Below are 27,152 nucleotides of genomic sequence, written 5' to 3'. Positions count from 1 at the left end.
TTATGGTATCTCTGTGTTTGTTTGTCTGTCTGTCTGTCTGCCTCTGTGTCTCTGTCTGCCTCTCTGTCTCTGCATCTCTTTCTGTCCGTCTGTCTGTCTCTCAGTCAGTCTGTCTGAGTTTGTCTCGGTCTGTCTCTCTCTCTCTCTCTCTGCCTGTCTGTGTATCTGTGTCTCTCTGCCTGTCTCTGTGTATCCGTCTGTCTCTCTCTCTGCCTGTCTCTGTGTCTCTCTCTGCCTGTATCTGTCTCTCTCTCTCTGCCTGTCTCTGTGTCTCTCTCTACCTGTCTCTGTGTCTCTCTCTACCTGCCTCTCTGTCTCTCTCTACCTGTCTCTCTGTCTCTCTCTACCTGTCTCTCTGTCTCGCTCTACCTGTCTCTCTGTCTCTCTCTACCTGTCTCTCTGTCTCTCTCTACCTGTCTCTCTGTCTCTCTCTACCTGTCTCTCTGTCTCTCTCTACCTGTCTCTCTGTCTCTCTCTACCTGTCTCTGTGTGTCTCTGTCTCTCTCTATTTCTGTCCGTCTCTCTCTGTATCTTTGTAGTACAGGGCTGCAGTGGCATTGTGATGTGTGAATGCCTCTGTGTATAGGTCACATCCTGTCACACCCTACAAAGGGAAGAGGGTGGAGGAACAGACTGCCCCTCCCTTCAACCATCTCCCTCCATCTCTTCAACACTCTCTCTCTCCCTTCCCCTCTCTCCCTCTCTCCCTTCCCCTCTCTCTCTCCCTCTCTCCCTTCCCCTCTCTCCCTCCCTCCCTTTCCCTCTCTCCCTCCCTCCCTTTATTTCCTGTCCCAGTGGTCTTTCCTCTCTCAGCAGGGTTGAATGGGTTTGGTTGACCTTCATACTAAAAAGGTATGTCCCTATTGGCACCCTATACCGTATTTAGTGCACTACTTTTGACCAGGACCCATAGGGAATAGGGTGCCATTTGGGACAAAGATCAATAGCAAAAGGTAGAGTAGAACAAAGAGAACTGAGATTTTTTTTTAAAAAGTGTGTATTTATAGAAATCAACATGTGTGTTTATGTGCCTTCAGAAAGTCACACCCCTTGACTTTTTCCAGATTTTGTTGTGTTACAAATTGGGATTAAAATGGATTTAATTGTACTTTATTTATTTTCAACAATCTACACAAAATACAGTAATGTCAAAGTAGAAGAAAAATTCTAAAATAAAAAGTATATATATATATGTATATATGTGTGTAATATATGTATGTACATACAGTGGGGCAAAAAAGTATTTAGTCAGCCACCAATTGTGCAAGTTCTCCCACTTAAAAAGATGAGAGAGGCCTGTAATTTTCATCATAGGTACACGTCAACTATGACAGACAAAATGAGAAAAAAAATCCAGAAAATCACATTGTAGGATTTTTTATGAATTTATTTGCAAATTATGGTGGAAAATAAGTATTTGGTCAATAACAAAAGTTTATCTCAATACTTTGTTATATACCCTTTGTTGGCAATGACACAGGTCAAACGTTTTCTGTAAGTCTTCACAAGGTTTTCACACACTGTTGCTGGTATTTGAAAAAAAAACTAAGAGCTTTACACACCTGGATTGTGCAACATTTACCCATTATTCTTTTTTTAATTCTTCAAGCTGTCTAATTGGTTGTTGATCATTGCTAGACAGCCATTATCATAGATTTTCAAGCAGATTTAAGTCCTCTAGGATTTTGGAAGGAAAACCTGGTTCAGTCTGCTTTCCACCAGACACTGGGAGATGAATTCACCTTTCAGCAGGACAATAACCTAAAACACAAGGCCACATCTACACTGGGAGATGAATTCACCTTTCAGCAGGACAATAACCTAAAACACAAGGCCAAGTCTACACTGGAGTTACTTACCAAGACGACATTGAATGTTCCTGAGTGGCCGACGTTACAGATTTGACTTAAATCGGCATGAAAATCTATGACAAGACCTGAAAATGGCTGTCTAGCAATGATCAACAACCAATTAGACAGAGCTTGAAGAATTATATAATGGTGTACAATCCAGGTGTGTAAATCTCTTAGAGACTGACCCAGAAAGACTCACAGCTCTTAGAGACTGACCCAGAAAGACTCCCAGCTCTTAGAGACTGACCCAGAAAGACTCACAGCTCTTAGAGACTGACCCAGAAAGACTCCAAGCTCTTAGAGACTTACCCAGAAAGACTCACAGCTCTTAGAGACTTACCCAGAAAGACTCACAGCTCTTAGAGACTGACCCAGAAAGACTCCAAGCTCTTAGAGACTTACCCAGAAAGACTCACAGCTCTTAGAGACTGACCCAGAAAGACTCACAGCTCTAAGACACTGACCCAGAAAGACTCACAGCTCTTAGAGACTGACCCAGAAAGACTCACAGCTCTTAGAGACTGACCCAGAAAGACTCCAAGCTCTTAGAGACTTACCCAGAAAGACTCACAGCTCTTAGAGACTGACCCAGAAAGACTCACAGCTCTAAGACACTGACCCAGAAAGACTCACAGCTCTTAGAGACTGACCCAGAAAGACTCACAGCTCTTAGAGACTGACCCAGAAAGACACAGCTGTAATCGCTGCCAAAGGTGATTCTAACATGTATTGACTCTGGGGTGTGAATACTTATGTAAATGAGATATTTCTGTATTTCATTTTCACAACATTGTCAAAAAGTTCTAAAACCCTTTTCACTTTGTCATTATGGGGTATTGTGACGTCATTATGGGGTATTGTGACGTCATTATGGAGGTATTGTGACGTCATTATGGAGGTATTGTGACGTCATTATGGGGTATTGTGACGTCATTATGGGGTATTGTGATGTCATTATGGGGTATTGTGACGTCATTATGGAGGTATTGTGACGTCATTATGGGGTATTGTGACGTCATTATGGGGTATTGTGACGTCATTATGGGGTATTGTGATGTCATTATGGGGTATTGTGATGTCATTATGGGGTATTGTGATGTCATTATGGGGTATTGTGACGTCATTATGGAGGTATTGTGACGTCATTATGGGGTATTGTGACGTCATTATGGGGTATTGTGACGTCATTATGGGGTATTGTGATGTCATTATGGGGTATTGTGATGTCATTATGGGGTATTGTGATGTCATTATGGGGTATTGTGATGTCATTATGGGGTATTGTGTGTAGATGAGTGAGAAGAAACATCAATTTAACCCATTATGAATTCAGGCTGTAACAACATGTGGACTAATACTTTCTGAATGCAGTGTGTGTGTGTGTGTGTGTGTGTGTGTGTGTGCACAGTGCATGTGTCAAAAGGTAAATATGCGAAACAAAGAAAGTACATATCTACTTACAAGTCACTGACATTAAAAAGACAACATTGATAACGATCACATTTGGGAAAGAGGAAACAGTACCCGGCATAATTTATTTTCATTGTTTTGCATCCTGCTACCGAGCATCATAGCCTGCTACCGAGCATCACAGCCTGCTACCGAGCATCACAGCCTGCTACCGAGCATCACAGCCTGCTACCGAGCATCACAGCCTGCTACCGAGCATCACAGCCTGCTACCGAGCATCACAGCCTGCTACCGAGCATCACAGCCTGCTACCGAGCATTACAGCCTGCTACCGAGCATTAAAGCCTGCTACCGAGCATCACAGCCTGCTACCGAGCATCACAGCCTGCTACCGAGCATCACAGCCTGCTACCGAGCATCACAGCCTGCTACCGAGCATCACAGCCTGCTACCGAGCATTAAAGCCTGCTACCGAGCATCACAGCCTGCTACCGAGCATCACAGCCTGCTACCGAGCATCACAGCCTGCTACCGAGCATCATGTTCTGTTATAATCTCCACCCGGCACAGCCAGTAGAGGACTGGCCCACCCCTCAGAGCCTGGTTCCTCTGGTCTACCCAGTACAGCCAGTAGAGGACTGGCCCACCCCTCAGAGCCTGGATCCTCTCCACCCAGTACAGCCAGTAGAGGACTGGTCCACCCCTCAGAGCCTGGTTCCTCTCTACCCAGTACAGCCAGTAGAGGACTGGCCCACCGCTCAGAGCCTGGTTCCTCTCCACCCGACACAACCAGTAGAGGACTGGCCCACCCCTCAGAGCCTGGTTCCTCTGGTCTACCCAGCACAGCCAGTAGAGGACTGGTCCACCCCTCAGAGCCTGGTTCCTCTCCACCCGACACAGCCAGTAGAGGACTGGCCCACCCCTCAGACCCTGGTTCCTCTGGTCTACCCAGCACAGCCAGTAGAGGACTGGCCCACCCCTCAGAGCCTGGTTCCTCTCCACCCAGTACAGCCAGTAGAGGACTGGTCCACCCCTCAGAGCCTGGTTCCTCTCTACCCAGTACAGCCAGTAGAGGACTGGTCACCCCTCAGAGCCTGGTTCCTCTGGTCTACCCAGTACAGCCAGTAGAGGACTGGTCACCCCTCAGAGCCTGGTTCCTCTGGTCTACCCAGTACAGCCAGTAGAGGACTGGTCACCCCTCAGAGCCTGGTTCCTCTCTAGGTTTCTTCCTATATTCCCGCCTTTCTAGGGAGTTTTTTCCTAGCCACCGTGCTTCTACACCTGCATTGCTTGCTGTTTGGGGGTTTTAGGTTGGGTTTCTGTACAGCACTTTGAGATATCAGCTGATGTAAGAAGGGCTATATAAATACATTTGATTGATTGATATGACGCTCCATTCCAGCGTGGCCAATAGGAAGAGGAGCAGCTGTGTGGAACCCTGTGACAAAGTTTTGTTCCAGGCCAGCACTAAAACCCTCAAGCCCCTCCCACTCACCGTATCCCAGCGTGGCCAATAGGAGGACGAGCAGCGGAGTCGGCGTGGAACCCTGTGGCATTCCGATGCGTGAGCCCCGGAACCCCCACACTGTCACACCACATGACACTCCTCCTCCAACATCCTAAATGCTCTGAGGAAACACACACACAGACCAATCAGGACGCACCAATACAAACAAATATGGTGCTGCTAGTGATAGACAACATCCTCAGAATGTTACCTGGTGATATGGTGCTGCTAGACAACATACACAGAATGTTACCTGGTGATATGGTGCTGCTAGACAACACACCCAGAATGTTACCTGGTGATATGGTGCTGCTAGACAACATCCTCAGGATGTTACCTGGTGATATGGTGCTGCTAGACAACATCCTCAGAATGTTACCTGGTGATATGGTGCTGCTAGACAACATACTCAGAATGTTACCTGGTGATATGGTGCTGCTAGACAACATACTCAGAATGTTACCTGGTGATATGGTGCTGTTAGACAACATCCTCAGAATGTTACCTGGTGATATGGTGCTGCTAGACAACATACTCAGAATGTTACCTGGTGATATGGTGCTGATAGACAACATCCTCAGAATGTTACCTGGTGATATGGTGCTGCTAGTGATAGACAACACACTCAGAATGTTACCTGGTGATATGGTGCTGATAGACAACATCCTCAGAATGTTACCTGGTGATATGGTGCTGCTAGTGATAGACAACACACTCAGAATGTTACCTGGTGATATGGTGCTGCTAGTGATTGACAACATGTAGAGACAGAATACAGACAGAGGAAATTGCTTTGGGTTCATTTCAGTGTCTAGGTCTGAAAAATGAAACCTCATGTTAGCTGTTAGCTCCTAGTGCTAATGCCTCAGCTTTATCTCAGTGGGCTCAGTGCATAAAGTCAGTAATGGACATAGGTTATTATGTCGTTACTGTGTAAAGTGTCAAGGGTACAGCATTACCGTGTAATGTAAAGGGTACAGCATTATCGTGTAAAGTAAAGTGTACAACATTACTGTGTAAAGTGTCACAGCGTGACCCTCAGCTCAGTCACACTCACAGCGTGACCCTCAGCTCAGTCACACTCACAGCGTGACCCTCAGCTCAGTCACACTCACGGCGTGACCCTCAGCTCAGTCACACTCACAGCGTGACCCTCAGCTCAGTCACACTCTCTCCTAACTGAAATAAACGTAACATAACTGCCTGTAAGCACAATGGAGCTGCTCCCTTTCCTCCTCTCCCCCCTCCCTCCTTTTCCTTTCTCCCTCTCTCCCCTCTCTCTCCCCTCCCTCTCTCCTCCCCCCCCTCTCTCTCCCCTCCCTCCCTCCCTCCCTCTCTCCCCTCCCTCCTTTTCCTCTCTCCCCTCCCTGATATAGTTTTTCCATACAGTGTGGAAAAATAACTCTCTGTCTGGTGATAGAGGGAATACACTGTCTGTCTTTGTGTTTGCTTCCATTAAAGAACACCCTCTGTGTTCTGTTAGACAGGTAACTCTTTATCCACAATGTAGCAGGGGGTGTAAAGCCATTATAGCAGGGGGTGTAAAGCCATTATAGCAGGGGGTGTAAAGCCATTATAGCAGGGGGTGTAAAGCCATAACACAACCGTTTTTCCAGCAGCAGAATATGATTGATAATGTCAAAAGCTGCACTGAAGTCTAACAAAAACAGCCCCCAGAATAATTTTATCATCAATTTCTCTCAACCAATCATCATGTCATTTGTGTAAGTGCTGTGCTTGTTGAATGTCCTTCTCTATAAGCGTACTGAAAGTCTGTCGTCAATTTGTTTACTGTAAAACAGCATTGTATTTGGTCAAACACCATTTTTCCCCCAGAGGTTTACTAAGGGTTGGTAACAGGCTGATTGGTCGGCTATTTGAGCCAGTGAAGGGGGCTTTACTATTCTTAGGTAGTGGAATGACTTTAGCTTCCCTCCAGGTCTGAGGGCAACACACTTTCTAGTAGGCTTAAATTGAAGATGTGGCAAAAAGGAGTGGCAATATCGTCTGCTATTATCCTAAAACAAATTCCATCCAGATTGTCAGACCCTGGTGGCTTGTCATTGTTCATAAGGAATTCAAAATTACAATGCTTGACTTTCATAATTTGGTCAGTTATACTTGGATGTGTAGTGTTCAGCGTTTGTTGCTGGCATGTCATGCCTAAGTTTGCTAATCTTACCAATTAAAAAATAATTTAAAGTAGTTGGTAATATCAGTGGATTTTGTGATGAATGAGCCATCTCAGTGAATGATGGAGCTGAGTTTGCCTTTTTGCCCTAAATTTCATTTAAGGTGCTCCAAAGCCTTTTTACTGTTATTCTTTATGTCATTTATCTTTGTTTCATAGTGTAGTTTCTTCTTTTTATTCAGTTTAGTCACATGATTTCTCAATTTGCAGTACATTTGCCAATCCGCTAGCAAACAATTACCGCATTGGAACTCTGGATTGTCAATATTGTCTCGTAATAAAACACAGCTTCTACAGCACTGGAAACGTTCATTAGATATTCCAGGCCAAGCGGGCTCCATTGCAACCTAGCTCCATTGCAACCTAGCTAGCTGGTAGTAGGTGTTGACAGTTTTTGAGTTCTGAAATTTCTCAGGGTTGAATCGGTGTCGCCCTCGCGTCTGCTTCATCAAACCACTTCCGTATTGGGCACATCACTGGTACTTCCTGTTTGAGCTTTTGTTTGTAAACAGGAGAATGGAGTCATGGTCAGATGTACCAAAGGGAGGGCATTGTACGCGTTTCCGTGGGTAGAATAAAAGTGGTGTAGAATTGTATCACACCTAGTGGAGCAGGAGACATGTTGGTAGAAGTGAGGTAGTTACGGTTTTAAGTCTCCGCCCAGCAGAAACGGAGTCTCTGGGTGAGCGGTTTCCTGTTTGTTTCATGGCCCCATACAGTTGATTTGAGTGCCAGAGTGGTGTTGGCTTCTGGTGGAATGTAGACAGCCGTGATAATTACAAACTCTCGGTAGATAAAAGGATCTGTAATTTACCACACTCCCTCTCCTTTCCACTTCCCCGAAGCTGCTGTACAATCCTGCCGCTGCATGGAGAATCCACCGAGTACTACGTGCATAGCGTCATCATCCAGCCACGTTTCAGGAAGACGTAATATGGCAGTATTTTCAAGTCACTCTGATAGGAGACTCTCGAAACAAACAAAAAAACTCATCCATCTTATTCTCCAGTGACTGGGCATTTCAGCCAATAGAACAGAGGGGAGCTCCGTTCGGTTTTCTCTTCGCCAGGACTTTGTTTTCACCAGGACTCCACCTCGTCTCACGCGTCTACGCATGCTGTGTTTTGGTAGCCCATGGAACAAAGGAATAGGGTCCGGCATGAACAGTGGAACAGTCGGAGTTGAAAGTCGTATTCAAAGTCGAAAAAGGAGGTTCAGTAACTGTCGGTCTGATGTCCAGAAGTGCTTGGCGTTTTAAATAGTTATTCCAACCCTGTCCGGCGGCCATCTTGTCAATGTCAAGGCTTTGTGATACTAGTATGAACTTTGATAAAACACGATTAAAAAGTCAATAGCAAGTTGAAACTCTTAAGATGTCGCCCTTCTCCGTCAGGTAATAATTATTACTCCAACAGTGCAGTAATAATACCGAGCAATACGCACCACAGTGGGATGGTGGTACCTTAACTGGGGAGGATGGGCTCGTGGTAAGGAATGGAGTGGAATCAGTGGAATGGAATCAAATAGATCAAACACGTTTCCAGGTGTTTGATGCCATTCCGTTTGTTCCGTTCCGGCCATTATTAGGAGCCTTCACTGATACGCACATGATCCAAAAAGTAAAATGGAAGAAACTCTGAAATATTAGAATGAGCAATTATATAAATCCGGATTTTTTATATATATATATATATATATGAATAGAAAAGATGTGGACAGCAGTAGTTATATAGGATGAACCAGGACTAGAATACAGTATATACATATGAAGTGGACAGCAGTAGTTATATAGGATGAACCAGGACTAGAATACAGTATATACAGTTGAAGTTGGAAGTTTACATACACATTTAAACTCAGTTTTTCACAATTCCTGACATTTAATCCTAGTAAAAATGACCTGTCTTAGGTCAGTTAGGATCACCACTTTATTTTAAGAATGTTAAATGTCGGAATAATTGTCACGTCCTGACCAGCAGGTGGAGTAGGTGTATAAGTGTTGGTCAGGGCGTGGCAGAAGAAGTTGGGTTTTCTTTGTTCTGTCTAGGTTGGGTGTTTCTATGTAGAGGTAATTGGGGTGGACTTCCAATTGAAGGCAGCTGTGTGGTGTTGCCTTTGATTGGAAGTGCTATATTAGTTGGGTGTGTTTGTGGGGAATTGTTGTGAGCACTGCTTTTTTTGGTTTAGCCTGCTACACTGTCGTATCGTGAGTACTGTTCATTGTTTTGTTTATTGTTTTTTCAGTGGATGCTTTACTCCTTTCTTTGAAATTAAAATATGAGCATCCATATTCCCGCTGCGCCTTGGTCCTCCTTTCAACAGCACGATGGATTGTGACAATAATAGTAGAGAGAATTATTTATTTCAGCTTTTATTTATTTCGTCACATTCCCAGTGGGTCAGAAGTTTACATACACTCAAGTAGTTTTTGGTAGCATTGCCTTTTAATTGTTTAACTTGGGTCAAACGTTTTGGGTAGCTTTCCACAAGCTTCCCACAATAAGTTGGGTGAATTTTGGCCCATTCCTCCTGACAGAGCTGGTGTAACTGAGTCAGGTTTGTAGGCCTCCTTGCTCGCACACGCTTTTTCAGTTCTGCCCACAGATTTTCTATGGGATTGAGGTCAGGGCTTTGTGATGGCCACTCCAATACCTTGACTTTGTTGTCCTTAAGCCATTTTGCCACAACTTTGGAAGTATGCTTGGGATCATTGTTCATTTGGAAGACCCATTTGAGACCAACTTCCTGACTGATGTCTTGAGAAGTTGCTTCAATATATCCACAATTTCCGCTTCCTCATGATGCCATCAATTTTGTGAAGTGCACCAGTCCCTCCTGCAGCAAAGCACCCCCACAACATGATGCTGCCACCCCCGTGCTTCACGGATGGGATGGTGTTCTTCGGCTTGCAAGCCCCTTTTTCCTCCAAACATAACGATGGTTATTATGGCCAAACAGTTCTATTTTTGTTTCCTCAGACCAGAGGACATTTCTCCAAAAAGTACGATCTTTGTCCCCATGTGCAGTTGTAAACCATAGTCTGGCTTTTTTATGGCAGTTTTGGAGCAATGACTTCTTCCTTGCTGAGCAGCCTTTCAGGTTATGTCGATATAGGACTCGTTTTACTGTGGATATAGATACTTTTGTACCTGTTTCCTCAGCATCTTCACAAGGTCCTTTGCTGTTGTTCTGGGATTGATTTGCACCAAAGTACGTTCATCTCTAGGAGACAGAACGCGTCTCCTTCCTGAGCGGTATGACGGCTGCGTGGTCCCATGGTGTTTATACTTGCGTACTATTGTTTGTACAGATGAACGTGGTACCTTTAGGCTTTTGTAAATTTCTCCCAAGGATGAACCAGACTTGTGGAGGTCTACAATTTTTCTGAGGTCTTGGCTGATTTCTTTGGATTTTCCCATGATGTCAAGCAAAGATGCACTGAGTGTGAAGCTAGGCCTTGAATGCATCCACAGGTACACCGCCAATTGACTCAAATGATGTCAATTAGCCTATCAGAAGCTTCTAAAGCCATGACATCATTTTCTGGAATTTTCCAAGCTGTTTAAAGGCACAGTCAACTTAGTGTATGTAAACTTCTGACCCACTGGAATTGTGATTAAGTGAAATAATCTGCCCGTAAACAATTGTTGGAAAAATTACTTGTGTCATGCACAAAGTAGATGTCCTAACCAACTTGCCAAAACTATAGTTTGTTATCAAGAAATGTGTGGAATGGTTGAAACACTTAGGTTGGAGTCATTAAAACTAGTTTATGTAAACTTCCGACTTCAACTGTACATATAAGTTGTAGTAGTAGTATGTAAACATTAGTAAAAAGTGGCCAGTGATTCCATGTCTATGTACATAGGGCAGCAGTCTCTAAGGTGCCGAGTTGAGTAACTGGGTGGTAGCTGGCTAGTAACAGTAACTAAGGTTCAGGGCAGGGTACTGGGTGGAGGCTGGCTAGTAACAGTAACTAGGTTCAGGGCAGGGTACTGGGTGGAGGCTGGCTAGTAACAGTAACTAAGGTTCAGGGCAGGGTACTGGGTGGAGGCTGGCTAGTAACAGTAACTAAGGTTCAGGGCAGGGTACTGGGTGGAGGCCGGCTAGTAACAGTAACTAAGGTTCAGGGCAGGGTACTGGGTGGAGGCCGGCTAGTAACAGTAACTAAGGTTCAGGGCAGGGTACTGGGTGGAGGCTGGCTAGTAACAGTAACTAAGGTTCAGGGCAGGGTACTGGGTGGAGGCTGGCTAGTAACAGTAACTAAGGTTCAGGGTACTGGGTGGAGGCTGGCTAGTGACAGTAACTAAGGTTCAGGGTACTGGGGGAGGCTGGCTAGTGACAGTACTAAGGTTCAGGGTACTGGGGGGCTGGCTAGCGATGGCTGTTTAACAGTCTGATGGCCTGGAGATAGAAGCTGTTTATCAGTCTCTCTGTCCCAGCTTTGATGCACCTGTACCGTGTCCGTCTTCTGGATGATAGCGGTGTGAACAGGCGGTGGCTATAGTCTCCTGTTGTCCACGATCAGCTAATTCCTTTTGTTGACATTGAGGGAGGTTCATTTCCTGGCACCACTCCGCCTCGGGGCTCTCACCTCCTCCCTATAGCCAGTCTCATCGCTAATCAGGCCTACCACTGTTGTGTCATCAGCAAACTTGATGATTGAGTTGGGAGGCGTGCGTGGCCATGCAGTCATGGGTGAACAGGGAGTGCAGGAGCACAGTGTCTGTCTGACCGTCTGTATCTCAGTCTCACAGTAACCCAAAACGGAATTGATTAAAGACATTCTCTGGAACCTTGGCGACTACATGAGTATTATTATTTTTTTTTTAACGTCCCACTTTGGGCTGAATGTGTCAATGTGTAGTTCATACATAAATAACTTATGAGCAGAATTACTGTTTTACCTCAATTAACCACAAACTCCCTGGTTTAAAAGTGACTGTTTTCTGTGGTGTCATTTTGAGTACGGCAAGCTGGGGTCCCGTGGGCCGGTTTCCGTGGGCCGGCCCCCTAGCAACAGGTGTTCCAGTCCCTCGCCATTTGAGTGACAGCTAGTAAGATGCACATTGACCAGTTAGACAGTGACAGAAGAAGACCCTGTGTTTTAGTACACATATCTGCACAGTGACATGGCTCTTTAAGAAATGGTTCTGCTGGTTGTACTCACCAGTACTACTGCTGGTTGTACTCACCAGTACTACTGCTGGTTGTACTCACCAGTACTGCTGCTGGTTGTACTGCTGCTGGTTGTACCACCAGTACTGCTGCTGGTTGTACTCACCAGTACTACTGCTGGTTGTACTCACCAGTACTACTGCTGGTTGTACTGCTGCTGGTTGCACTCACCAGTACTACTGCTGGTTGTACTCACCAGTACTGCTGCTGGTTGTACTGCTGCTGGTTGTACTCACCAGTACTGCTGCTGGTTGTACTCACCAGTACTGCTGCTGGTTGTACTCACCAGTACTGGTTGGAAAGTGGAAAGTCACGATCCTGTTCAAGCTGAATGTACAAACAGTAGGCCAAATCAAATTCAGCAGTTATAAAACCTGTCCAACAGGTGTTGAAGCCTGGGGACCTATAGCAACCCACCGCCGCAATCTCTATCTCTTATCTCCTGCTCAAATACTATTCTACAAGTCTGTGAGGTGAATCAGAGATCAGAGTTGACAGGTTAATTATTCTCAGGTAGCCTAAGTTATTACTAGTAACAGAGATCACATGATATTCATTCCAATAGCGACAGCAGCAGAAAACACATTTGTGTTTACTTTGCTATTATATTACATAGAATATTCACCTACAAGAGCCTGGGATTGTTACTGAGGAACACTCACATTGTCTTGGCCTTATTGTCTTGTAGATGAGGAGAAAAGGCTGTCGTCTGGTATGAAACAGAGAGAGCTCAGCCAACTTTATACAACACAGGAGGCTGGTGGAGGGGAGCTACAGGAGGACGGGTTCATTGTAATGGCTGGAATGGAATAAACGTAACAGAGTCAAACATGTGGTTTCCATGTGTTTGATACCGTTCCATTCATTGCAACGAACCCGTCCTCTTAAACCTCCTCCCACCAGCCTCCTCTGCTACACACACACACACACACACACAGGCCAACTCTGCTCACAGGCCAACTCTGCTCACAGGCCAACTCTGCTCACAGGCCAACTCTGCTCACAGGCCAACTCTGCTCACAGGCCAACTCTGCTGCTGTGTCCGTCCAACAAAACCCACTGACTCCAAGTTTCTCCCTGCCACACACACATATCACTGTCCATGTGAACTACAAGACAGGCCAAACCCACAGCCAGCTCATCTCACTGTTCATATCAATTATAAACAGACACATTAGGATATATATATATTAAAATAAATACAATTCAAATTAGGCTATATATATATATATATATATATATATATATATATATATATAAAAGAAAAAAGTGTTTTAAAAAGTATTTATTTTAATTTGATTTATTTAATCAGGGGTGTAGAGCTGCCGGTGCACAGCGGAGCGACTCTGCGCCACCTCTCAGAATTGTGCTGGCTCGCAAGATCCCGTAATGACGATTATTCTACCAAACAAACTGAATATAAACAGCACAATCAAATCTACGTTTATTTGTCAGGTTACTGTTAGACCCCCAAAAACACCATGACATTTCTTAGAACAATTTAGGATGATTGTGTTGAACTGTTGAATTTGGTTTCTCATGCGGAGACCGTGTTTAACGCCATCCGTTCTATAATGTGTTTCGTTCGGCCCGGTTAGCCACCCTTATCATTCAACAAGATCAACATGTGCATATTCCCATGAAACTGATGGTGGGGGAATCATTTACATTTTACATTTACGTCATTTAGCAGACGCTCTTATCCAGAGCGGATCAAACGGTTGGCATGCAGCATGGACGTTTCAGCTGTAAAACGTGAAGAATTATATCATTCACGATTTGACAGTGACGATGGCCTAATTTATAATAAGGTAGGTCTAACTTGGTGTTTTAGGATTTAAAACAATATTAAATGTTCCTTTAGCCACTGCCATCGGAATACACTGTGTTACCATAGTAATATAATACAGTATGTGTTACCATAGTAATAGAATACAGTATGTGTTACCATAGTAATAGAATACAGTATGTGTTACCATAGTAATAGAATACAGTATGTGTTAACATAGTAATAGAATACAGTATGTGTTAACATAGTAATAGAATACAGTATGTGTTACCATAGTAATAGAATACAGTATGTGTTACCATAGTAATAGAATACAGTATGTGTTACCATAGTAATAGAATACAGTATGTGTTAACATAGTAATAGAATACAGTATGTGTTAACATAGTAATAGAATACAGTATGTGTTACCATAGTAATAGAATACAGTATGTGTTAACATAGTAATAGAATACAGTATGTGTTACCATAGTAATAGAATACAGTATGTGTTACCATAGATAGTCTTTTAAAATATTATTGTAACAGTAATCTCATATCGGGTTACTGACCACCATCCATTGAATTCAGAATAATAAGTGGTGACTATCTGGCCTTGGGGAGAGAGAGCACAGCCCTACAGGAAGAACACACAGCTCTACAGGAAGAACACACAGCCCTACAGGAAGAACACACAGCTCTACAGGAAGAACACACAGCCCTACAGGAAGAACACACAGCTCTACAGGAAGAACACACAGCCCTACAGGAAGAACACACAGCTCTACAGGAAGAACACACAGCCCTACAGGAAGAACACACAGCTCTACAGGAAGAACACACAGCTCTACAGGAAGAACACACAGCCCTACAGGAAGAACACACAGCCCTACAGGAAGAACACACAGCTCTACAGGAAGAACACACAGCTCTACAGGAAGAACACACAGCTCTGCAGGAAGAACACACAGCCCTACAGGAAGAACACACAGCGCTGCAGGAAGAACACACAGCTCTACAGGAAGGGCTGCAGGAAGAACACACAGCTCTACAGGAAGAACACACAGCCCTACAGGAAGAACACACAGCGCTGCAGGAAGAACACACAGCTCTACAGGAAGAACACACAGCTCTACAGGAAGAACACACAGCTCTACAGGAAGAACACACAGCTCTACAGGAAGAACACACAGCTCTACAGGAAGAACACACAGCCCTGCAGGAAGAACACACAGCGCTACAGGAAGAACACACAGCCCTACAGGAAGAACACACAGCCCTACAGGAAGAACACACAGCTCTACAGGAAGAACACACAGCCCTACAGGAAGAACACACAGCTCTACAGGAAGAACACACAGCCCTACAGGAAGAACACACAGCCCTACAGGAAGAACACACAGCTCTACAGGAAGAACACACAGCCCTGCAGGAAGAACACACAGCCCTACAGGAAGAACACACAGCCCTACAGGAAGAACACACAGCCCTACAGGAAGAACACACAGCCCTACAGGAAGAACACACAGCCCTACAGGAAGAACACACAGCCCTACAGGAAGAACACACAGCCCTGCAGGAAGAACACACAGCTCTACAGGAAGAACACACAGCCCTGCAGGAAGAACACACAGCTCTACAGGAAGAACACACAGCGCTACAGGAAGAACACACAGCCCTACAGGAAGGGCTGCAGGAGGAACACACAGCTCTACAGGAAGAACACACAGCCCTACAGGAAGAACACACAGCCCTACAGGAAGAACACACAGCTCTACAGGAAGAACACACAGCCCTACAGGAAGAACACACAGCCCTACAGGAAGAACACACAGCTCTACAGGAAGAACACACAGCCCTACAGGAAGAACACACAGCTCTACAGGAAGAACACACAGCTCTACAGGAAGAACACACAGCCCTACAGGAAGAACACACAGCCCTACAGGAAGAACACACAGCTCTACAGGAAGAACACACAGCCCTACAGGAAGAACACACAGCCCTACAGGAAGAACACACAGCTCTACAGGAAGAACACACAGCCCTACAGGAAGAACACACAGCTCTACAGGAAGAACACACAGCTCTACAGGAAGAACACACAGCCCTACAGGAAGAACACACAGCCCTACAGGAAGAACACACAGCCCTACAGGAAGACCACACAGCGCTACAGGAAGGGCTGATTGTTGAGTTGTCGCAGTCAGTGAACAGCAGGTAGGTATTTCGCAATATTTTAAAAATACAATTGCGGTTAGAATCTGTTTGAATAGATGAGTGCCACTGGAAAGTTGGACTATAATCTCCTCCTCATATTGTAGGCCTGAGATCTGGGTCCACTCTTTTCATTGGCCTATGATCAGTGGCGGTTCTAGACCATTTCAACTGGTGGGGGGCCAAGCTGGGGGCCAGTTGTACTGTTAGAGGGGCCAGTTACATTAGACGTTATTGTTGTCATATCGTTTTCTTCACTGCATTAGCAGGTAAAAGACCATGTTCATAATCATCATCGTTGCCGCTGTCTAATAACGGATGTAAAAAAAAAAAGAACGATAGCAAAAATCTGTTATGTAAAAATGATTTCATACTCCACATTTAGGGGGGCCACAAGGGGGTCCAAAATTGTTGTCACAGGGGCACTGCCCCCCAGAACCGCTAGTGCCTATGATATTCGTTGCCTTTAAGACATTGGTCGTCGCTTTTATTGATCTAAGTATTTAAAATGTCAGAGTAGTTTGTCATTTTGATCATTTGTGTGGTATAAAAAAATATATATATATATTGTAACGTCTCCAATAACTGGTGACAGCCCACAGCCCTGGCTTGCATGCTAGTAGTTCCTATAAACTTCCAGTCATTGTGCTAACACTAGTTAGCATCGGCTCGCAAAACTGTCTTCTTCTCTTCATACTGGAAGCAGACAGCCTAAATATAAACAAATAGTATGCAGGACTTCATCTGGCTCTGGAGGAAGTAGATTAAAAGGGCCTCTCCACTGCTTATTTCAACTTCTGTTGAATGTCTTTGGAATTGACGTGGAAACAACGTTTGACTCAACCAGCGTGTGCCCAGTGGGTCATTGCCAAAATCCTGAACTATCCCTTTAAGCTCATAAGGACATTAGCCTACATAACATATAGCCTAATGTTTTCTCAATGTTTGCTTAAAATGAATAGGCCAATTTAGAGATGTTAGTCTTTCTGTCCCTCAGGAAATAATGACCAGTCAGACTTATTCCAAAACGGGGTCGGCGTACACGTTTTAGACTACCTGTCATTCTCAATTGACTATGACCACATTTCGCGTACTTACATTTCCTGTAGAGTCAGAAAAGGCATTGATTATTCCCAACGAAACCTCCATCAATCGTCTCGACTCATCCGTGGAAACGTCATTCCGTCCGTTTCTGATCGTCAACCTCCACAGATGATAAATTACCGTCACCCGCCGAACAGCAGCTCGATTACAGATCAACTTCAGAGAGAGAGAGAGAAGAAGCAGAGCAGAGACCGGGGAGCCACGGAAATCCCTTTGCGCGCGTCCGTGCGGTGAGCGGACAGAGCGGAGCCAGGGTGACCGCGCATTCCCGTGCCGCTCGTCCTCTGTTACTGCCCGTTATCCGCGGCGATAACAACCGATGAGGTTGTACGTGGCCCTCCGTGCTGTCAATCAGTTGTGTTTCAATTAATGTATTGATCTCAAACACATCTCAAAGTTTGCGCCAAGAACAGAAGTAAAAGGTTTAAAAGATGAATAAAAAGACAGAATACATGACTTAAATGACAAAGGATTTTTTTTCTTTCATATTTAACGAGGGTAATAAAAGCAGGAAATATAAGGTAGGCTGTAGCTTATTGGGTTCCAAAGAAAATACTCAGCACACAGAATAATATTTTTTTCCCCCCATTTAGGACGTGTTGAACACAGCAGAGTAATGCAGAAGCCTGGGACTACCTGAGGACTACCTGAACACTGCAGAGAAACGTTTAGGTGGTTGAATCACTGACGAGCACCAGGCTACAACCTGTACCAGCGATATCAACAGGGTGATACAACACTGACTAACAGAGATGTAAAGCCCTGTACATTAACGATAAATCCCAGTGTCATCTAAGAACCTATGAGACAGTCAGAGAGTTCAAAACCACAGACAGGCACCAGTAGAAGTAGACAGGAGAGGTGTAGGGCGATGGGTTGGGCATTGCCTGAGTCATGTTAAATTGCAGTAAGCAAGCTTTGAAACAGCTAAATATATCATTCTGGAACCTGCCGTTGCTGTATAGGCCTAAATGTGACGATTGATGGGGCGGGAACAGCTGAAATGGGTCTTGAACCATCGAGTGAGGTAACAGGGCAACTACACTGCCTCCTGTACCTTAATGACATTATTATTATTAAATAATGGTCCTTACAGTCTGTTATGATATGATTATATGACAGGCTGTCACAACAAGGTCACAGAGGACTGGACTAGGAGGATCACAGCTTTGTGTGTGTGTGTGTGATGTATTTTACCAAGTACATTGACTGAGAACACATTCTCTACATCAATGACCTGGGGAATAGTTACAAATATAAAAACATTTTATTAATCACACGCAGCAAATACAACTGATGTAGACTTTACAGTGACATGCTGGCTTTCGAACTTTTCCCAACGATACAGAGTAACAAAATAAACAAGAGGCAAAAGAAATGGAGCTATATACAGGAAGTACCAGATCAATGAGGAGCTATATACAGGAAGTACCAGTACCAGATCAATGAGGAGCTATATACAGGAAGTACCAGATCAATGTGGAGCTATATTCAGGAAGTACCAGATCAATGAGGAGCTATATACAGGAAGTACCAGATCAATGAGGAGCTATATACAGGAAGTACCAGATCAATGAGGAGCTATATACAGGAAGTACCAGATCAATGAGGAGCTATATACAGGAAGTACCAGATCAATGAGGAGCTATATACAGGAAGTACCAGATCAATGAGGAGCTATATACAGGAAGTACCAGATCAATGAGGAGCTATATACAGGAAGTACCAGATCAATGAGGAGCTATATACAGGAAGTACCAGATCAATGAGGAGCTATATACAGGAAGTACCAGATCAATGAGGAGCTATATACAGAAAGTACCAGATCAATGAGGAGCTATATACAGGAAGTACCAGTACCAGATCAATGAGGAGCTATATACAGGAAGTACCAGATCAATGAGGAGCTATATACAGGAAGTACCAGATCAATGTGGAGCTATATACAGGAAGTACCAGATCAATATGGAGTTATATACAGGGAGTACCAGATCAATGTGGAACTATATACAGGGAGTACCAGTACCAGATCAATGTGGAGCTATATACAGGGAGTACCAGATCAATGTGGAGCTATAGACAGGAAGTACCAGATCAATGAGGAGCTATATACAGGAAGTACCAGATCAATGTGGAGCTATAGACAGGGAGTACCAGTACCAGATCAATGAGGAACTATAGACAGGAAGTACCAGATCAATGTAGAGCTACAGTTGAAGCCGGAAGTTTACATACACTTAGGTTGGAGTCATTAAAACTCGTTTTTCCAATCACTTCACAAATTTCTTGTTAACAAACTTTAGTTTTAGCAAGTCGGTTAGAGGTCTACAATATTTTTCTGAGATCTTGGCTGATTTCTTTAGATTTTCCCATGATGTCAAGTAAAGAGGCACTGAGTTTGAAGGTAGGCCTTGAAATACATCCACAGGTACACCTCCAATTGACTCAAATTATGTAAATTAGCCTATCAGAAGCTTCTAAAGCCATGACATCATTTTCGGGAATTTTCCAAGCTGTTTAAAGGCACAGTCAACTTAGTGTATGTAAACCTCTTACCCACTGGAATTGTGATACAGTGAATTATAAGTGAAATAATCTGTCTGTAAACAATTGTTGGAAAAATGACTTGTGTCATGCACAAAGTAGAGGTTTCGGGTAGCTTTCCACAAGCATCCCACAATAAGTTGGGTGAATTTTGGCCTTTCCTCATGACAGAGCTGGTGTAACTGAGTCAGGTTTGTAGGCCTCCTTGCTCGCACACACTTTTTCAGTTCTGCCCACACATTTTCTATGGGATTGAGGTCAGGGCTTTGTGATGGCCACTCCAATACCTTGACTTTGTTGTCCTTAAGCCATTTTGCCACAACTTTGGAAGTATGCTTGGGGTCATTGTCCATTTGGAAGACCCATTTGCGACCAAGCTTTAACTTCCTGACTGATGTCTTGAGATGTTGCTTCAATATATCCACATAATTTTCCTGCCTCATGATGCCATCTATTTTGTGAAGTCCCTCCTGCAGCAAAGCAACCCCACAACATTATGCTGCCACCCCCGTGCTTCACGGTTGGGATGGTGTTCTTCGGCTTGCAAGCCTCCCCCTTTTTCCTCCAAACATAACGATGGTCATTATGGCCAAACAGTTCTATTTTTGTTTCATCAGACCAGAGGACATTTCTCCAAAAAGTACGATCTTTGTCCCCATGTCCAGTTGCAAACCGTAGTCTGGCTTTTTTATGGCTGTTTTGGAGCAGTGGCTTCTTCCGTGCTGAGCGGTCTTTCAGGTTATGTCGATATAGGACTAGTTTTACTGTGGATATAGATACTTTTGTACCTGTTTCCTCAGCATCTTCACAAGGTCCTTTGCTGTTGTTCTGGGATTGATTTGCACTTTTTGCACCAAAGTACGTTCATCTCTAGGAGACAGAACGCGTCTCCTTCCTGAGCGGTATGACGGCTGCGTGGTCCCATGGTGTTTATACTTGCGTACTACTGTTTCTATAGATGAACGTGGTACCTTCAGGCATTTGGAAATTGCTCCCAAGGATGAACCAGACTTGTGGAGGTCTACCATTTCTTTTCTGAGGTCTTGGCTAATTTCTTTTGATTTTCCCATGATGTCAAGCAAAGAGGCACTGAGTTCGAAGGTAGGCCTTGAAATACATCCACAGGTACACCTCCAATTGACTCAAATTATGTCAATTAGCCTATCAGAAGCTTCTAAAGCCATGACATCATTTTCTGGAATCTTCCAAGCTGTTTAAAAGCACAGTCAACTTAGTGTATGTAAACCTCTGACCCACTGGAATTGTGATACAATGAATTATAGGTGAAATAATCTGTCTGTAAACAATTGTTGGAAAAATTACTTGTGTCATTCACAAAGTAGATGTCCTAACCGACTTGCCAAAACTATAGTTTGTTTACAAGACCTTTGTGAAGTTATTGAAAAACTAGTTTTAATGACTCCAATCTAAGTGTATGTAAACTTCCGACTCCAACTCTATGTACAGGGAGTACCAGATCAATGAGTTCTCCTTTGTTGGGACACACACACTACCGGTCAAAAGTTTGGACACACCTACTCATTCCAGGGTTTTTCTTTTCTTTTTACAATTTTCGACATTGTAGAATAATAGTGAAGACATCAAAACTATGAAATAACACATATGGAATCATGTAGTAACCAAAAAAACGAACTTCAAATAGCCTTGATGACAGCTTTGCATTCTCTCAACCATCTTTGAGGTAGTCACCTGGAATGCTTTTGACTGGTACTGTTGTGAGGCTGGTTGGATGTACTGGCAAAAGCTCTAAAACACCATTGGAGGCGGTTTATGGTAGAGAAATGACCATTCAATTATTTGGCAATAGCTCTGGTGGGCATTCCTGCAGTCAGTATACGAATTGCACGCTCCCTCAAAACCTGACACATCTGGCATTGTGTTGTGTGACAAAACTGCTCATTTTAGAGTGGCTTTTATTGTCCCCAGCCCAAGGTGCACCTGTGTAATGATCATGCTGTTTAATCAGCTTCTTGATATGCCACACCTGTCAGGTGGATGGATAATCTTGGCAAAGGAGAAATGCTCACTAACAGGGATGTAAACAAATTTGTGCAAGATATTTTTTGTGCTTATGTAAAATTTTTGGGATCTTTTATTTCAGCTCATGAAACATGGGACCAACACTTTACATGTTGTGTTTATGTTTTTGTTCAGTGCATACATTATGACATAACTGATTACATAATATATTACATATAATCAGTTATTCTCCAACCCTGACTGTGAGTCATAGCTTCCTTCCACTGCATTGTACTGGTGTGTGTGTGTGTGTGTGTGTGTGTGTGTGTGTGTGTGTGTGTGTGTGTGTGTAGTGTGTGTGTATGCGTGTCTGCCTTTGTGTGTGTCATACATTAGCTCCCGTCTCTACAGGGGTCTACACACTTTACCCCTACCTACATTATATTACCTCTACTACCTGGTACCCCTACCTACATTATATTACCTCTACTACCTGGTACCCCTACCTACATTATATTACCTCTACTACCTGGTACCCCTACCTACATTATATTACCTCAACTACCTGGTACCCCTACCTACATTATATTACCTCTACTACCTGGTACCCCTACCTACATTATATTACCTCTACTACCTGGTACCCCTACCTACATTATATTACCTCTACTACCTGGTACCCCTACCTACATTATATTACCTACAACTACCTGGTACCCCTACCTACATTATATTACCTCTACTACCTGGTACCCCTACCTACATGTACATATTACCTCAACTACCTGGTACCCCTGGTACCCCTACCTACATTATATTACCTCTACTACCTGGTACCCCTACCTACATTATATTACCTACAACTACCTGGTACCCCTACCTACATGTACATATTACCTCTACTACCTGGTACCCCTACCTATTCAGCATTTCACTGTAAGGTCTACTACACCTGTTGTATTCAGCATTTCACTGTGAGGTCTACTACACCTGTTGTATTCAGCATTTCACTGTGAGGTCTACTACACCTGTTGTATTCAGCATTTCACTGTGAGGTCTACTACACCTGTTGTATTCAGCATTTCACTGTGAGGTCTACTACACCTGTTGTATTCAGCATTTCACTGTAAGGTCTACTACACCTGTTGTATTCAGCATTTCACTGTGAGGTCTACTACACCTGTTGTATTCAGCATTTCACTGTGAGGTCTACTACACCTGTTGTATTCAGCATTTCACTGTGAGGTCTACTACACCTGTTGTATTCAGCATTTCACTGTGAGGTCTACTACACCTGTTGTATTCAGCATTTCACTGTGAGGTCTACTACACCTGTTGTATTCAGCATTTCACTGTAAGGTCTACTACACCTGTTGTATTCAGCATTTCACTGTAAGGTCTACTACACCTGTTGTATTCAGCATTTCACTGTGAGGTCTACTACACCTGTTGTATTCAGCATTTCACTGTGAGGTCTACTACACCTGTTGTATTCAGCATTTCACTGTGAGGTCTACACCTGTTGTATTCAGCATTTCACTGTAAGGTCTACTACACCTGTTGTATTCAGCATTTCACTGTAAGGTCTACTACACCTGTTGTATTCAGCATTTCACTGTGAGGTCTACCTACACCTGTTGTATTCAGCATTTCACTGTGAGGTCTACTACACCTGTTGTATTCAGCATTTCACTGTCAGGTCTACTACACCTGTTGTATTCAGCGTTTCACTGTGAGGTCTACTACACCTGTTGTATTCAGCATTTCACTGTAAGGTCTACTACACCTGTTGTATTCAGCGTTTCACTGTAAGGTCTACTACACCTGTTGTATTCAGCATTTCACTGTGAGGTCTACTACACCTGTTGTATTCAGCATTTCACTGTAAGGTCTACTACACCTGTTGTATTCAGCATTTCACTGTAAGGTCTACTACACCTGTTGTATTCAGCATTTCACTGTAAGGTCTACTACACCTGTTGTATTCAGCATTTCACTGTGAGGTCTACCTACACCTGTTGTATTCAGCATTTCACTGTGAGGTCTACTACACCTGTTGTATTCAGCATTTCACTGTCAGGTCTACTACACCTGTTGTATTCAGCGTTTCACTGTGAGGTCTACTACACCTGTTGTATTCAGCATTTCACTGTAAGGTCTACTACACCTGTTGTATTCAGCGTTTCACTGTAAGGTCTACTACACCTGTTGTATTCAGCATTTCACTGTGAGGTCAACTACACCTGTTGTATTCAGCATTTCACTGTGAGGTCTACTACACCTGTTGTATTCAGCATTTCACTGTAAGGTCTACTACACCTGTTGTATTCAGCATTTCACTGTGAGGTCTACTACACCTGTTGTATTCAGCATTTCACTGTGAGGTCTACTACACCTGTTGTATTCAGCATTTCACTGTGAGGTCTACTACACCTGTTGTATTCAGCATTTCACTGTGAGGTCTACTACACCTGTTGTATTCAGCATTTCACTGTAAGGTCTACTACACCTGTTGTATTCAGCATTTCACTGTAAGGTCTACTACACCTGTTGTATTCAGCATTTCACTGTAAGGTCTACTACACCTGTTGTATTCGGCACACGTGACAAATTAAAATTGAATTGATTCTACTCAAAGTCTTCAGGTTTCCTCCCAGTTCAGTTTAATCCATTCACTTAAATTGATGCCCCACATGGAGGACACAGCAGGCTAATATAACCTGGGGTACGCCATGTGCTCCCACGCTCCCAGACTACGTGTGTGTTCATATATATATATATATATATGTGTGTTTATATGCTGCTCTGCTCCCCAGCCTTCCCTCATGGTCAAAAGTAGCACACTATATTGGGAATAGGATTGAATTTGGGACAAGGCCTAATAGTCTCTAGCTTGCTGATCACAGGAAGCTGGTCTACAGGGTATTGGGCCTGTATCTGACTGCTGATCACAGGAAGCTGGTCTACAGGGTAATGGGCCTGTATCTGACTGCTGATCACAGGAAGCTGGTCTACAGGGTAATGGGCCTGTATCAGACTGCTGATCACAGGAAGCTGGTCTACAGGGTAATGGGCCTGTATCAGACTGCTGATCACAGGAAGCTGGTCTACAGGGTAATGAGCCTGTATCAGACTGCTGATCACAGGAAGCTGGTCTACAGGGTAATGGGCCTGTATCAGACTGCTGATCACAGGAAGCTGGTCTACAGGGTAATGGGCCTGTATCTGACTGCTGATCACAGGAAGCTGGTCTACAGGGTAATGGGCCTGTATCAGACTGCTGCTCTAGGATCAGGAAGCTGGTCTACAGGGTAATGGGCCTGTATCTGACTGCTGATCTAGGATCAGGAAGCTGGTCTACAGGGTAATGGGCCTGTATCAGACTGCTGATCACAGGAAGCTGGTCTACAGGGTAATGGGCCTATCTCAGACTGCTGATCTAGGATCAGTTGTGAATTTTTAGGTCATAATGAATAAGACCTGGTCCTATTAACACCGTAAAGTAGCCTGGCTCAACAGACTCAAAGGATCAGAGACAGACAGATAGACAGACTAGCTAGCTAGACAGATAGACAGCCTAGCTAGCTAGCCAGATAGACAGCCTAGCTAGCTAGACAGATAGACAGCCTAGCTAGCTAGACAGATAGACAGACTAGCTAGCTAGACAGATAGACAGACTAGCTAGCTAGACAGATAGACAGACTAGCTAGCTAGACAGATAGACAGACTAGCTAGCTAGACAGATAGACAGCCTAGCTAGCTAGACAGATAGACAGACTAGCTAGCTAGACAGATAGACAGACTAGCTAGCTAGCAGATAGACAGACTAGCTAGACTGACTAGCTAGACAGCCTAGCTAGCCAGATAGACAGACTAGCTAGCCAGACAGACTAGCCAGACAGAAAGACAGACAGGCAGGCTAGCTAGCCAGACAGACAGACAGGCAGGCTAGACAGACAGGCTAGCTAGCTAGACAGACTAGACATAGACAGACAGACAGGCTAGCTAGACAGACAGGCTAGCTAGCCAGCCAGCCAGCCAGCCAGCCAGCCAGGCAGGCAGACAAGCTGATATAAGTACAGTTACAGTTGAATAACTAATTCACTTTGAATTAAGGAACACGTTAACCATTATGTGACATAGAGTCTTTATAACGTAAAGGAACACATGGTATGAGGTGATGGGTACAACGCGAGAGTTATTTAACATTCTCTTCAAAAAGGGAGGTTTCAGACGTTCTGAGACTTTCCACCTGTAAAAGGTTTCAACAGCCGCCCTGTAAAACACACTTTACTTTAAGAGGAGAAGTTTGGTATTTTACAACCTAGTTCCATAGGTGTTGGATCAAGGTAACAATACAATACAGTACAATGTTGATGACGACGACGATGATACAGACATGATATCAAACTGAAAGCACTGAGACAGACAACGTTAACCTTATTATCCAATACAAAAAAAACCTTAACCAACTAGATTATTATTGTCTGGGACTCAGAGACCAGATATATTCTGATATATTTGACTTTCCTCGAGCTCTCTCTAAAAAAAAAAAAGGCCCAAACGTCTCTAGAGAGTCCAGGGAACAGTCAGATGGGGAAACAGCCTTTGTGATAGCAAGGTGAGGTCTGGGTTACCCTTCTCTTTCCTACTGTATCAACACAACACAGGATGCCATGGATACAGAGGGCTCTACTACAATGGGAAGATCAACAAACTAACTTTGATAAACAACAAGAAATATCTATTGACTTTCTGATTCATTAAGAAAAGCTAAACTCAGAGATGATCTGAATCCTATTACTAGACCATGCAGATTTTAAAATGTATCTTTCTAAAAAAAAAAAAAAAAAAAAGCATGTAGAGAATATAATTTCAGAATATTTTGACAAGTTAGCTGGCTAACTCATTGATCCTGCTTTGTCGTATACCCGGTACAACTGAGAAGTTGGGTTTTGGTTTGCCAGTCGTTGATCGAACACATTTCAACCCACAACACTGAGCTGTCCTCAGATCAGACATGAGTGGAGAAGAGTTTTGGTAGAACCAATATAGTGCACTAAAAATCCTATGGACCCCGAGTCAAAAGCAGTGCACTATAATTGGGACTAGGGTGCTATTTGGGACACGTTTACATCAAGCCTGACTGTTGAAAAGGTTCGGGTAGAACCGTAGTCCTTCCACAGAGTCGTCTCTACACAGGTGACCCATCTTCTCTGCTAGTAACAACCTGAGAGACAGAGAGACAGGGAGAGAGAGACAGAGAGAGAGACAGAGAGAGAGACAGAGACAGAGAGAGAGACAGAGAGAGACAGAGACAGAGAGAGACAGAGAGAGACAGAGAGAGACAGACAGAGACAGAGAGACAGAGACAGAGAGAGAGCAGAGACAGAGACAGAG

General features: G+C 43.9%; 3 protein-coding genes across 4 annotated transcripts in view; all 3 read right to left on the bottom strand.

Annotated features, from left to right (window-relative positions):
* The window catches only part of thsd1 (thrombospondin, type I, domain containing 1), a 51,307-nt gene extending 33,866 nt beyond the window's left edge, over positions 1 to 17,441 (bottom strand). Inside the window, exons 1-2 of the mRNA XM_045690262.2 lie at positions 17,223 to 17,441; positions 4,759 to 4,891 (exon numbers count right to left, since the gene is read on the bottom strand). Of these exons, the coding sequence (XP_045546218.2) occupies positions 4,759 to 4,819 (61 nt within the window). The 5' untranslated portion in view covers positions 4,820 to 4,891; positions 17,223 to 17,441. The remainder of the gene's footprint in view (positions 1 to 4,758; positions 4,892 to 17,222) is intronic.
* The window catches only part of tpte (transmembrane phosphatase with tensin homology), a 137,875-nt gene that overhangs the window by 83,252 nt on the left and 27,471 nt on the right, over positions 1 to 27,152 (bottom strand). The window lies entirely within an intron of this gene.
* Positions 25,883 to 27,152, bottom strand: part of vps36 (vacuolar protein sorting 36 homolog) — a 33,466-nt gene continuing 32,196 nt past the window's right edge. For both annotated transcript variants that reach the window (XM_045688850.2, NM_001173780.1), the window contains 1 exon segment: positions 25,883 to 26,982. In XM_045688850.2, the coding sequence (XP_045544806.1) occupies positions 26,889 to 26,982 (94 nt within the window). In that variant the 3' untranslated portion in view covers positions 25,883 to 26,888.

Source organism: Salmo salar, chromosome 11 (assembly GCF_965601325.2).
Source record: "Salmo salar chromosome 11, fSalSal1, whole genome shotgun sequence".
NCBI classification, from domain to species: Eukaryota; Metazoa; Chordata; class Actinopteri; order Salmoniformes; family Salmonidae; genus Salmo; species Salmo salar.
The sequence above is the reverse complement of the archived record's forward strand: the minus strand, read 5'-3'. Positions and strand labels throughout refer to the sequence as shown.